The sequence below is a fragment of the Podarcis gaigeae genome (genome assembly GCF_964106915.1).
Source record: "Podarcis gaigeae genome assembly, chromosome: 18".
Taxonomy (NCBI): Eukaryota; Metazoa; Chordata; class Lepidosauria; order Squamata; family Lacertidae; genus Podarcis; species Podarcis gaigeae.
This window is the reverse complement of record NC_139696.1, coordinates 12,034,418-12,048,344: the sequence shown is the minus strand read 5'-3', so window position 1 is coordinate 12,048,344 and position 13,927 is coordinate 12,034,418. Positions and strand designations below refer to the sequence as shown.

General features: G+C 49.8%; 2 protein-coding genes across 4 annotated transcripts in view; one reads left to right on the top strand and one right to left on the bottom strand.

Moving 5' to 3' along the window:
• UPF1 (UPF1 RNA helicase and ATPase) overlaps positions 1 to 3,307 on the top strand; it is a 29,409-nt gene extending 26,102 nt beyond the window's left edge. For all 3 annotated transcript variants that reach the window (XM_083720225.1, XM_083720223.1, XM_083720224.1), the window contains exon 24: positions 794 to 3,307. The gene's annotated coding sequence lies outside the window, so the exon portion shown is untranslated. The remainder of the gene's footprint in view (positions 1 to 793) is intronic.
• A 3,160-nt stretch (positions 3,308 to 6,467) lies between these two features.
• Positions 6,468 to 13,819, bottom strand: GDF1 (growth differentiation factor 1). The gene is made up of 2 exons (XM_083720091.1): positions 13,476 to 13,819; positions 6,468 to 7,871 (listed from the first exon to the last, which is right to left on the bottom strand). Exons 1-2 carry the CDS (start codon positions 13,759 to 13,761, stop codon positions 7,078 to 7,080), a joined length of 1,080 nt encoding a protein of 359 aa, XP_083576217.1. The 5' UTR covers positions 13,762 to 13,819; the 3' UTR covers positions 6,468 to 7,077.
• Positions 13,820 to 13,927: the final 108 nt, after the last annotated feature.

Genomic DNA, 13,927 nt, shown 5'->3' with positions numbered 1-13,927 from the left:
GGTGATGACACTTGGTCCTTGATGCTTTGTTAAGATGCTGGGAAACAGTGAAATCTACTCAATTAAGGACTGGTCAGAATTCAGGGGTCTTTTGTGAAACTCCTCACTCAAGGCAGGGTAAGCTTGTGGAATTTGGTTGCCACAGGGTATAGAGGTGGACACACTTGGCACCAGGAGGTCATCTAGAGGCATCCTAGATAAAGCACAATTCAAAGTGTTGGTGCTGACCTTGAAAGCCCTAAACAGCCTTGGCTCTGTATACCTGAAGGAGCGTCTCCACCCCCATCGTTCATCCCAGACACTGAGGTCCAGCACCGAGGGCCTTCTGGGTAGTGGCGCCCGCCCTTTGGAATGCCCTCCTATCAGATGTCAAGGAAATAAATAACTATCTGACTTTTAGAAGACATCTGAAGGCAGCTCTGTTTAGGGAATTTTTTAAAGTTTGACGTTATGTTTTTATATGTGTTGGAAGCCACTCAGAGTGGCTGGGGCAACCCAGCCAGATAGGTGGGGTATAAAGAATAAAATTATTAATAATTATTATCTATCAGGCACTGGCGGGGAGGTGGAGAAACTCTTGCCTTAAACAAGTCTTGTATTGTGTGGTGGAGAAAAAATGGTACCTGCTGGGCCTAATAGTAGAGGCTGTTTGTAGCCACGGAATCTGCATCCTCCAGACTCCTTTGGAGTTCTGCCCACTGAGCCATTTATGTGCTCAGAGAAGCCTTTCTTGCAACCCACAGCCACGGCTTGTGACAGTAATGGCATTTTCCCTTTTCTTTCCCTGACTTAGGTTGAAGAAGAAGAGCTAAGCTGATGTGGAGCTTAGTTCAACAGCATTTTATTCTGGGTAATAAAAATAAAATAAAATGGATACCTGTTTTCCACTGCTAAAACTGAAGCAACTCTGTGAGAGCAACAGGAGAGAGAGAGAGGAAGAGGGAGAGGAAGAGAGAAACCAACGGAGAGGAGAGCGAAGAGCACGCGAGCGAGAGGAAGAGAGAGAGCCCACTGCTAGCTCACTGAGACAAGGAGATTGACCAGACGGAGGTGGGAAGAGAGAGAGCAACGGAGGACCGACTGGCGCCTCGCTGGGAGGGGGAGTCAACTCGCCCCAGAAGAGCAGAGTGGTCAGCAGAGTTCCCTGTCCTCCCCCCTGTCAACACACTGAGAGAGAGAGAGATTCAGAGAGAGAGAGAAGAGCCTTGGAAGCAAGCTTCTGTTCTTATGAGCAGGGCGGGGAGAGGAAAACCCCCATCTCAGAGTTGTTTGCGTACCCATCTCTCTTTTCCCCCTTTTAACCAGAAGTGGCATCCGTTGGCATCTTCTTAAAGGAGCAAGTGTACCATCATCATCACCAGCCTCGTCCACCCAAGAGGACCCCAATCCTCCCGAGCTCGTGGGAAAGCCAGCCGGCTGGTACCCTACTCTGAGATGTGTGGTTTTGCTGTCCAGGATCCAGCTTCGAACCTCACATGTGTGTGGTGTCACCCGCGTCCTGAATGGACTTAAATAAGATGGGGTGTTTCTTTTTTTCCTTTTTTTTTTCCTTAAAAAGAAAAAGAGATTCTTGCAAAAGAAGCACTGGATATTTTTTTAGAAGTTTGTCTCTGAAATCTTAGTAGTGGACCTGGGCGGGGGGGAAATCCTTGTTCTGAGAAGCTTAAAAAAAAAGATATATATATATAAAGTTTAATGCTTAAAAATTAGAACAGCACTCTTTTTAAGATCTTTTTTCAGTGTGATTTCAGTCAATCAGCCTCTTCTTCAGATGGTAGGGTAGCAGTGAGCAAGGAAAGCAGCACATCCCTGCAGCCAGGCAGAAGATGGTTCAAGGGTGTGTCTTTTTGTCTTGCTTTCAATTGGCTTCTGCCTGGGCTCTGCTCTGTGTGATGACAACAAGTGGTTGTTGTTGTTTTTCTTTTCTGTAAGACTTTCCATGCGCTTCACGAGAACAGGGAGTGGGTGCCTGTGCCCTTTTGCCCACCCCCGCCCACCCCCAAGAGGGGGGAAACAAAAAAGGACACTGCTTTTTCTCGCCTCCCACCCAAAAACAGTAGTGGAAACTGGGGATTATATTGGTTTTGAAGTAAAGACTCTTAACAAAGATACTTTCGAGGCAGGTTGGGTGGGGCGGGCAGGCAGGCTGAGAGCGGGAGGTGGCTGCAGAGAAGTGGGTCTCATTCTTGGAGCATATATCTGGGTGGGGGGGTTGTCGTTGGGGATTTTGGGCAGCGGTGCGGCGGTGGAGTGAGTTTAACGCCAGGCTTTTAAACCAATCTTGAGGCGACGTCTGGTGGGGGGGGGTCACAAGCCTTCGCTGGTGGAGTCCTTCAAACTACAACTGCTATGAATCTGACTGGGAAAGGGCACCCCCTTGGGGGGAGGGAAAACGCCGCCTTGCTGCACTTGTAGCAAAAAGCATTCTTTTATCTGCATCAAAAGCTTTCTAGGAAAAAAGCTGAAGTAGGATTTCCTGTTTAACCTGCCCCCACCAGCCCAGTGATCCATAAATGTCGCAATGCCCTTTACCTCTCTGAAACAGTTTGATCTGCCTTCTAGATGTGATCCCCCCCCCTTCTTTTAAACCGCTTGTGAATTAATTTTCCCCAGTCAAAGGGCTCTTAGCATCTGTTTAGCTTTTGTATGTACTGAGGAACTCGAGGTTAACTTAACATGAATGTACTTAAGAGAACTCCCTGCGCTTTTTTTCTTTAAAAAAAAAGAATAGATTTTTTGGAAATCTGTCTTTCTCGTTCCTCTTCTTCTCCCCCCACCCCACCAAAGAAAAAGAGCAGCCCTGCCCCATCCTTCTGCAAGAAGGGCGCTTGGCCTCCTTGGTATCCATTAGACCTGACAACCTGTAGGGAGGTGGGGGGCAAGCAGGGAGGCTCGGAGGGCCTGGTACTCCAGTTCCCACCCCACCGGGTAGGCTATGTTGGCTGCGTAGGTTTCCAAAGCTAGACTTTTAAGTGCTTTTGTCTCTTTTTTGTGCAAGGCGATCTGCTGAGTAAAGATATTCCTTCCCCCCACCCCCAAATCCTTCTGTGGCTGCCCAGTTCCTCCCTCCCCTCCTCACAATTTGCTAGTTAGCACCTGCTTGCTTCTGCTTTGTGCTGGGTTACTTTCCCCCTCCCCTTTGTAGCAGTTAAAATGAAATCCTTTTGAGTTTTTATATAAATCCATTTAAAGAAAAAAGAAAAAACCATCAGTGCTAGCACCGTGTTTATTTTTTTTATTTTTTTCCATCTCAAGTTTGCTTTAAAATCTGTTTGTCATCAAATTAATAAAGAGCCTCTTGCATTCAGCCTCTGGGGACTTTCTTACATTTTGTAATATGATGTACAGTTTTTTCCCATATGCACTTTTTAGTTTTAGAAGCCTGAATGTTTTCTGATCCAGGTTGAACCCAATCTTATTGGGGGTTTTCCAGGGCAGTGCTGTCTAATCTGTGGCCATTCAGCTCAACTCCCATAGGATGCTGGATGTTGGAGTCTGGCCACAGTTTAGCCAGCCTTCCTTACAGACATAACTTTGTAATCTTCTTCCAAATGAACACTCAGAGACAAATAATGCACAGGTGACAGAATTGCACTCGTGTTTATTGCCCAACCTGGATTTTCACTCTATGATCCCTTGGTGTGCTGGCGGTGGGTGACACAGGGGTGCTGTTCTACATGTACATATTTGCAGAGTTAATATTCTGGCTTTGGGTAAATTGGAGTCCAGGAACGATTACGCTTCCTTGGATGCAACAGTTTGGGTCACATACAGTGGTACTTTGGGTTACATACGCTTCAGGTTACAGACTCCGCTAACCCAGAAATAGTACCTCGGGTTAGGAACTTTGCTTCAGGATGAGAACAGAAATCGTGCTACGGTGGCATGGTGGCAGCGGGAGGCCCCATTAGCTAAAGTGGTGCTTCAGGTTAAGAACAGTTTCAGGTTAAGAACGGAGCTCCGGAACGAATTAAGTACATAGCCAGAGGTACCACTGTACTTAGATGCTTCCCTGCACGCCAGGGGAAAAAGGTTGTAGAATCTTCTGCATGATTTGTGCATCATTGATGGTACAGTCCCCCTCTGGCATGTTGTAGGCCTTTTTTACCTTCCTAGGGAGCTTTCCCTTTTGTTTTAATGACAGCTAAGATTCTCTAGAAGTGGACATTGGCACAGAAGATCCCTCCTGCATGTCACAAAAGGCCTATCTCAGCTGGTGGCAGATCAGATGTCCTTGGCAAAACTTGGCATAAGTTTGCTCACGGCTGAGCATCTATAGAGTGTGTTGACAACTTGTTCATAAAGGGAAAAGCTTTTGAACTTTCCATTGATGCAAAGCAGATGAAGCTGGTAGACAGCCCCCACCCTGGAGGTAGAATTAACCTGTGCCTCCGTTGATAGCTGAGCGTCCAAAATGACTCCCAGGCTGCACACCTGGTTCTTCTGGGGCACAGTGGCCCCATGAAGGACCCATACCCACCTTCCCCTGTCCACCAGAATCAGTACTACTGTCTTGTCAGAATTCAACCTCAAGCTGTTGACCACCACCCATTGTCCAGTCTACCTCGGTACAGTCTACACAGACTGGCAATCTCATCAGGGATTTCTGGACAGGAAGCCTACCTGATGCTGCTGCAAAGCAGGTACTCCACCCGTGAACATACATGGCACCTTCAGCTCCTGCAGAGGAAGGCTTTAGGGTGTATGTGAATGATAAAACAGGGTGAGTCTTTTAAAAGAGGCCCCATGGAACATGTGTACTCTGTATCAACAGGGCCTCTTTTAAAGGACTCACCTTGTATAAAAAAATACAGATTATTGTATTCAAAATAGGATGCCCTCCAATCCCTTAAAACCCCAAGAGGTGATGGTTCCCATGCAAAACTAGGCAAGCCTAATTAACCAGTGTTGTGTAGTGGTTAGAGCGTTTGCATCGGACATAGGAGAGCAGGGTTTGAATCCTCTCTGCCATAAAATCTCACTGGGTGACCTTGGGAGCCAGTCGCCCTCTCTCAGCCTAAGCTACCTCCAAGGATGTGGGGATTAAATGAAGCAGGCAGAACCACCTGTGCCACCTTGGAGCTCCTTTGAGGAAAAGGCAGTGGATAAATGTAACAAATGATTAATAAATTAATTACATAGAATTGTAGAGTTGGAAAGGACCCCAAGGCAGTGTTTGACATTTTGCACTTGGCTATTGGCCGCTGCGACCAAGTGAAGGTGCCCGGCTGCCAGGATGGCGCCTGACGTCTCCACCACCTGGAGGTGCCTGCCTGGGGATCCTTAGATCTGGACTGTTTTCACACACTAATCCTGTAGAATCTATTTCATCTGCACAGTCAGAATGAATTTCAAGAACCAAAACGCTTTTTCTGTGCAGCCTGAGCAGGAGCAGGGAACGACGATAGTTAATTGTCGCTTGTCTTCACTTACCTCACCTCACTGCCCTGCTCACAGTTGTGAAGAATATTCCTGCGTCACCACTAAGAAAAACGGGTCGGAATAGGCCAGTGTATATGTAGACTGTCTCTGGATGAAGTGGCTTTTCTTTCAGTTCTCAAAACTTAACCTAGCTCAAGGTAGTCATCTGAACTAGCCATCCTTTGAAAAATCCTTTGCCCCAAAACAGCAACTGGAGGTTCCATTTTGGTGACTAACCTTGATTTAAGGAACCATTTGAAGAAGAGTTTGGATTTGATATCCTGCCTTTCACTCCCTTTAAGGAGTCTCAAAGCGGCTGACATTCTTCTTTCCCTTCCTCCCCCACAACAAACACTCTGTGAGGTGAGTGGGGCTGAGAGACTTCAAAGGAGGTCACCCAGCAGCTGCAGGTGGAGGAGCGGAGATGCGAACCCGGTCCCCCAGATTACGAGTCCACCGCTCTTAACCACTACACCACACTGGCTCGGTGGCATTTGGCACCCGGCATTTTGCATCTGGTTTATATATCTGAGTTTCTAACACTGCCCAAGCGTCAACCAATCCAACTGCAATGTGATACGTTACCAAAATAGCCTTCAGATGTGCTGGGGTTTCCTGTGACATTCCAGATATTGGGGCACCAGCTCCTGTCAACCACATTTGACATATATTTAAAGTGCTTTATAAACAATCATGGATTTCCCCAAACTGGGAACTGTAGTTTGTTTAAGAATGCTGTGAGTTGTTGGGAGACCTCATCTATTGCCCTGCCCTCTATTACCCATGAAGTATATATGGGTATGATGACACTGGAATGGCTCAATCAGAGCATAAGACTCATCATCTCAGGGTTGTGAGTTCGAGTCCCGTGTTGGGCAAAAGATTCCTGCATTTGCAGTGGGTTGGACTAGATGACCCTTGGGGTCCTTTCCAACACTACAGTTTTATGATTCTATGTGAAGGTGGCCAAATGCCAGCAGTGATGGGAATTGCAGTCCAGGCCACAACCTAGAAGGTGGTTCCCCCATTAAGATAGCGCTCTCTCCCCACCTGCTACTTCAGTAACCTTCAGCCAGCAAGCTAGCATTTGTTCTCCAGGTGGAAAATGACCAAAATCACATAGGCATGCAGCCTTTGTTGTTGTTGTTGTTATTTGTAAATCCATTTGCAGCTCTTAACCCCCCCCCCCGCATTGATTAAAGGGACCCCAATCATCACCTTTTGTTCTGCTTTAATGACAAATTGCAATTACCTTTTAAAATCCCTTCACCAAAACTACGCTGGCAAAAAATGAAGACCCCCCAACCCCCATGAAGCTATTAATACATTTCTTTTTAAAAATCCCCAACAACTTCAGATTTCTTCATGTCCTTCACTATTAGATTTAAAACTTTTACAATAGAGTTCCACCCTAGGAAAACAATCTGGAAGCGATTAGGTAGTGTTAAAAACCCATGTGCAGTCTTTGCTTTGGTGCAGAAAATAAAATACAACTCTGTTTAAGCGAGCGCTACTCTACATCTAAAGCCCAAGGGGCCAGGAATGCAGGATAATCTGGTTCTTGATGCAGAGCTACATCAGGGAGAGGCTGGCCAACGCCCCTCTGCGCGAGTGCCCCATTGCAACACAGCCACGCCAGGGAACACCCCACCCCCTTTACCGGCACCCGCACTCATCCACCACCATGTCCTCATAGTGCCTCAGCACAACGTTGTCGTCGTTGTCGTAATACAGGATGGAGATGGGCGAGAGGCGGACGGGGACGCAGCAGGGCTGGGGGGTCCCTTCGGGGTCGAGGGAGTGCACCACTGTCTGCAGAATGGCGTGGTTGGTGCTGTTGAGGTCTTCGGCCAGTGGGAAGGGGCACTCGCCCAGGCAGTAGTTCGCCAGGTAACCCTGGGGGGCGATGATCCAGTCTTCCCAGCCAACGTCGCGGAAGCTGATGTACAGCCGGCGTGGCTTACAGACGTTGCTGGCGGCCGTCGGGACGTAGTAGGTGCTCCGCCGCTTCCGGGTTCTCCCGCACTGACTGTGCGCCAGGGAGACCACAAGGAGGGAGGTGTCAAGGAAGGAATCTGCACCAGAGCACAGCTTCCCGCCGGCGATTTCAAGCAGCAAGCCCAGGTTCCGGGCAGGGGTTTGCCACACCTTTGCTGCCTCGGTCAGGTTGAAGACGAAGGACTTGTGGAGATGGATGAAGCTTTGCTCCACCAAAAGCTTCCGGCTGTAGGCGTGCGAGGACATCCCTCGCAGAGCTGCCTGGGAGGCCTGGTACAGGCTCAGCTCCAAAGGGTGGCCCGGACTGGCGACCTGGTACTGGTTGTGGCGGAAATGGATCTGCAGCTGCGCCATCGTCACCTGCTCCCCTTTGTCCAGGGTGGAGAAATTGAAGTACAGCCGCTTCTGGAGGCACAGCCAACTCCGTGGCTTGTCGCTGTGGATGAATTGGCCTAGGAGAGGAGGAACAACGCTGAGGCAAGAGTGAGCCAGCAGTAAATCACACTGTGCACTCCTTATTAGCAAAAACAGGATCTGCACAGGAGTATTAGCCCTAATGAGCACAGCAACCCATTCCTGGTGGTTTTACTCCATGAAAATCAGTTGTTGAGACCGAAAGGTCCCTCCTCCCCACAGCTGTCTCCAGGGTTTTCTTCAAACAATCTGAGACTGGGCTTGCGCCTTTTCATGCCTCTCCTGGTTCTGGGAGACCAGCGGGGAGGGCAGCTTCTCGCAGCAGGAGGGGGAGACCCCCATGGCTCTTCCCCTCTCTGCCTCTTGGCCTCCTTCTCCTGCTTCAGCTCCTGCCTCTGAGTCTGGACTGCTCTCTGCCACACGCTCTCCCAGCCCACTAAGCCCTGTCCTCTTCTGATGACATCTGCTCCCAGTCTTCTCCCTCTGTCTGCTCATCATTGTCCCACCACCACTAGGGTTGCTATGTCTTGAAGAACACAAAAGAGGTGTTCTTCTGAGCTGGTGCAGGGGCCGCAGGCACTGTGCCCACGTACCTCTTCCCCCAGCTTGGGCGGGCAGCGGCTGCCACCTGCACAGCAGCCCAAGCGGAGGCAGGACCCCAGCTCCTACCTGATCTTTGCTGCGACAGACTCACTCCGCCATGGCGCTTCGGCTTCTGGGTCACAGTGCCCTCCCAAGCATGCATGTGCACCCCCCAAACCCCTTCTGAAAATAACTAAAAAACCCCAAACCAGACATTTCCCTTGAAATGTAAATATTAGCCCGGGGGCACATAATGGCCCCCCCAAAAGAGGACATATCTGGGTTATATGAACCACCACTCCCTGGGCTCTGAACCTTTTTCCCTTGAGGGTCCCCCCAGCTGGTTCCTCCCACCATTCCTCTGTGTCTAGCCAGTCTGTGACACAGCCCTATTGTTTGGCAGTTTGCATGGTGCTCGGAGAGCCAGTGGTGTCGTGTTTAGAGCATCAGAGTAGGACCTCGGAGAGACCAGGGTTCAAATTCCCCCTTGGCCTTAAAGCTTCCTGAGTGCGGACTTGAAGGCCACCGGTCTCTCCTTGCCTAACCCACCTCCCTGGGTTGTTGTGGGGGATTAAATGAGGAGGGGGAAAGAGACCTCAAGCTCCTTGGAGGAAAAAGGCAGGGATATATAAGGCATTAAATAAAAATACGGTAAATAAATACTGCCCAGGTGGGTTTCTAAGCTGTTTTAAAAGTATCAAAACCCATTTCACTGAATATCTTATTGTGACTTGTTGTGTTTTAATTTGTTGGAAGCCACCCAGAATGGCTGGGGCAACCCAGTCAGATATAAAAATAAAAATTATGATGATGATGATGATGATGATGATGATTGAAGAGTTCTGCTGGATCAGGTCAATGCCCCATCTAATCCAGCATCCTGTTCTCACAGGGGCCAACCAGGATCCGGGCACAAGAGCCACTCTCTCCGCCTGTGGCTTCCAGCAGTTGGTGTTCAGACCCATGGCTGTCTCCCTCCCACCTTGGATAGCCAGCCGCCTCTGGACTAGATGGGCCATTGGCCTGATCCTGCAGGCTCTTCAGATGCCTGTTCACACCAAGAAACATCTGTGGCACCCAGGTGAGCGGAGCCAAGCATCCAAAGCCATCTTTAAGAACAGCTGAGTTCACAGGCATTGAGAAGGCCCATGATCGCCCCCCCCCCCCCCCCCCCGGCTGTGAGAAGTCTCACCAAGGTATAGAAATGGAGGAAGGGGCAAGGCTCTGGTTTCTGCAGTGTTGGGGAGGTGAGAAGAGCAGGCCTTCAAAGCATCTGGTCACAGAGCTGCTTCTGCTAAAGATGGTCAAATGCTGCTGGGGAAGAGGATTCCCCAGCCACCAGCAAAGCCCTTCTTATTTTTGCATACAAACGACCTGCAAAGTTGGAGCAGTTTTCCTTCAGTAAGATGGGGGGGGGGGGCCATTTCAGCTTTGCAGTTTATCATGCCTGACTTCTTATATATATATACTGTAAAAATGTATGTGTTTAAATCAGGCTTGCATTTTATGTAAAAGCACATTAACACACATATATTAATTTGTCAACAAGTTAAGCTATTTAAAAGACAGAGATTAATTGATTAGCCAGTCAATAAAGTAACAAATTAGGAAGGGGAAATGGTTAAGAGGAAACAAAGGGTTAAATCCAACATGAGTTGCACTGATAATTGAAATTAATGGGCATGATTAACCTAAGCTCACTCAGCTGCATAGATTTGCTCTGAGTAGAACTTAATAGAGCCTATTAGAATGTCTATTGCTCTACTCTGAGTAGAACTTGTGGCAACCCCCAGGCCACTATCCCATAAGAAAATTTACTTGGAAGTAAGCTCAACTGGGCCCAGGGGGATTTAATCCTTTGTGTGTCTACTCATGAGTAAGCTCTGCTGAGTTCAACTGGACTTCCAAGTTAAGTTTGTGTAGGATTCCAACTAGCCTCATACGCAAAATACGCACCAAAATATGCAAAGATCACTTTGCAGGCTATCAAATTTGTGAGGGAATAAGCTTTTCATGGACTCTAGCACACTTTCCTATTAGGCATGAGGTGAAATCTAAGTTGGCAGGTATTGTGTGTGTGTAAAATAAAGGAGAAAATGGGAAGGTGGAATAGTGGGGAAAATTAGTCAATGATAAACTGGATATTAAATACAGTCCTTGATAGTCAGCAGATCATAACTCAGTGGGTGGATCATGAGACACTTAATATTAGGGTTATTGGGCAAGAAGATTTGGGGTTCAAGATGACCTTAGCAGATTGGAGAACTGGGCCCAAACTAGCAAAATGAATTTCAAAAGGGACAAGTGTCAGGTTCTGCACTTAAGCAGGAAGACCCAGCTGCACAAATATAAGATGGGGGAAACCTAGCTTACCAGCAGGACATGTGAAAAGGATCTCGGGGTCTACGTGGACCACAAGCTGAACATGAGCCCACAGGGTGATGCAGCGCAGCAGCAACAACAAAAACCATGCTATTCAAGGCTGCATCAACAGCAGTCTAATGTCCTGGTCAAGGGAAGTAAAAGTACTGCTCTGTTCTGCCTTGGTCAGACCACACCTGGAGTCCTGTGTCCAGTTCTGGGCACCACAATTTAAGAAGGATATTGACAAGATGGAATATGTGCAGAGGAGGGCGACCAAGATGACCAAGGGTCTGGAACCAAGCCTGATGAGGAATGGTTGAGGCAGCGGCGTAGCGTGGGTTGTCAGCACCCGGGGCAAGGGAAGTAATTTGCGCCCCACGCCGTGGCGCCCCCCCCCCACAAGCCTCTATATTCTGCGCTTGTCAGGCTTGGCTGCTGGCCCTCCGTGGCCTGGCAACGGACTCAAGAGACCGGCCGTGGCGGCGCTGGAGGGCTGGTCTGGGGCCCGAGAGAAGCCTCGGAGAGTTCTCACTGGGTTGACCTCGCAGCCTGGGTTACCCTGCAGGGCTGTTGTGAAAGGCGAAGGCGAGCAGCAGCGTGGCTTGCAGCGGAGCAAAGGGCACGACCACGGCGCCGGGACGTGCCCTTTGCTTGTGCCCCTTTGCTGGGGAGGCTGAGAAGGGCGCCCCTTTGCTGCGCTCCCCCAGGAGGTCCCCCGGGAGCAGAGCCCGCTGCCTGCGCTGGCAAGGAGGATGAGCCCAGCTGGCAGGTCGGCCAGAGAGGAGCCTTGCAGGCAGCGAGTGGCTGGCTCCTTGCGGGCGGCGGCGGCAGCACAACTCCCTCCTGCCGCGAGAGGCGGGCAGCAGCCGGGCCTCAGACCTGCAGCCAGGAGCGCTGCCTCTTCCTGCGCCCCGAGGGCTCCCCGCGCCCAGCAACCCGGGGAAAGCGCCGCACTTCCACCACTGGCCCTGCTTCCACCACTGGCCCCTGAACCCCAAGGCTGAGGCTCATGGCACGCACCCCGGCTTGCAGCTCCTCCGCCGCCCTTCCAATGGGGCAGCGGCCCGCAGGGAAGAGCAGGCGCGCTCTCTGTCCCCAGCTGAAGCCGAGGAGGGCTTCTGGTAGCCCCGGAGGGGGGTCGCTGAGGGGGGTAGCCCCGGAGGCGGAGGGGGGTCGCTGGCTGCAGCCGCCTCGCCTCGCCTCCGTTCTCCTCTCAAATCAGACACAGACGGCTGCTGACAGAGAGGAGAAGGGGCGGGGGCGGAGAAGCGCAGCGTGGGCAGCGGGAGGCGGCTGGGGGGGGGCTCGCAAGAGAAGCGAGCCCCGCGGGACTGAACCGTGCCCGTCTTGTGCTCTCCGCAAAAGGCGCCAGATCAAAGCGGAACAGTCGTGCCCTCCACATCACAGGCAGCTCAGAGTTAAACTCTGCGCCCGAGGCTCTTCGGCAACTCCGGAGGCGGCGAGTGCGCCCCCCAGATGTTGCGCCCGGTGCGGCCGGCACCCCTTGCACCCCCCACGCTACGCCACTGGGTTGAGGGAGTTGGGGAGGTTTAGCCTGGCAAACAGGAGATAGCCACCTTCCAATATCTCAAGGGCTGTCATATGCATTTTGATGGTCATCCGTCATGGACTCTTCAGTTGAGATTCCTGCATTGCAGGGGGTTGAGCTACATGACCTTTGGGGTCCCTTCCATCTCCATGATGCTATGAACACTTATAATGCAGTGATCATCCCTTATCCTGATTTAGCTCACAAATGAGGACGTCAAACTTCCAGCCCATTACAAGTGTTAATACAAACATCTCAAGAATCCTGGGCTAAAAATTTGATGCCATTACCTGTGGGTTGCGAGAGATAAAGGGCAAGGATCAAAGGAGTTTGTAAAGCCTGGGGAGGGGGAGGAATCTTTATTTTAAGGTTGTGCTTATGAAACTGAACATATAGTGAACAGCTGGCTATTGTTTTCTTATGAGTCTTTATTTATAATATTGCCCAATCCAAACTCATGCTAATTTATTTATCTTTCTTTGTTAATCACTTTCCACACAGGGATCTCAAGGTGATGTACAGAATGCAGTAAAAATGCCTTTTTTAAAAATCCCTGGGTGAAAATAAGGACAGGGAATAACTGTGGAAATACCACAGAGGAATGATCAGCTGTGATGTTTTTATTGTGATTTCATAGAATCCTAGAGCTGTAGGGCAGGAAGGGATCCTGAGAATCATTAGTCCAAGGCCCCTGAGACAAAGCGCAGCTTTTATAATAATTGCAGACTACTTTCAACACCTCTGGCCTGATGAGTAGTTATTTAAAAAGCAACAACCCTAAATCAATCAAAACAAAGATTGTTTTTGTCCTGGACTTGGGACTATGCTCTCTGGTGAACTAAGTTCTACTCAGAATAGACCCAATGAGCTATGCCCAATAATTTCAACGTGTCTACTCTGAGTAGGACTGACATTGCTTTTATTCCCCAAACTGGCCTGATTTTACTAATTTTAGGAGAATTTAGGGGATGCAGAATCCATTTCTGGTTTTATTGGGTGAAGAAAAGCAAGCTATAAAATGACCTCAGTGGGACTTGCTTCTGAGTAGACCTGTGCAGGATTCTAACCTCAGGGAGAAAATCATGGCCATCTCAAACCAGAAACCCATCAATCAATCAGATCTCCCAAAAGCTTTGCAACCACGTACCTTGGTCTGGGAAGACTCGGATGATATTGCCAGGAACCCTGAATTCTTCCACCCAGCAAGGCGTCCTCCCTTCCTCGGAAGCGGGAGCGAGGCTGGCTCTCTTGTGGAACATCTTCCAGAGCAGACGGGGCACCGGAGGGGGAGATCTGGGGCTGGGCCTGGTCGGGAGCCCCAGAGATTTCAACACCAAACTTTCCTGCCTTTGCAAATGCATCCCTCCCGCCAGCAGGACCCAGAGCATCCCAGCTGCTCCCAGAATCAGTTGGAAGTAGTGCGAATGCGCCATTCTAGTCTAGTCTACTTTTTGGAGGCGCCTGGGTTTTCAGACCCCCCTTGGCTGGCGATGGGGAGAAAAGAAAAGTGATCTGAATACTTGCTTTGGGGGAGATAAAGGCGCGGAGGAAGAGGCAGCTGATGGGGGTTGATTGGCTAATGGGGCCCTTTGATCTTTG

Bases quoted from the DNA above. Each gene is read 5' to 3' on its own strand.
- GDF1 (XM_083720091.1), bottom strand. From the start codon at position 13,761: ATGGCGCATTCGCACTACTTCCAACTGATTCTGGGAGCAGCTGGGATG. The intron at 7,872-13,475 runs GTACGTGGTTGC...CTCCTCTCCTAG, and splicing joins CCGAGTCTTCCCAGACCAAG to GCCAATTCATCCACAGCGAC.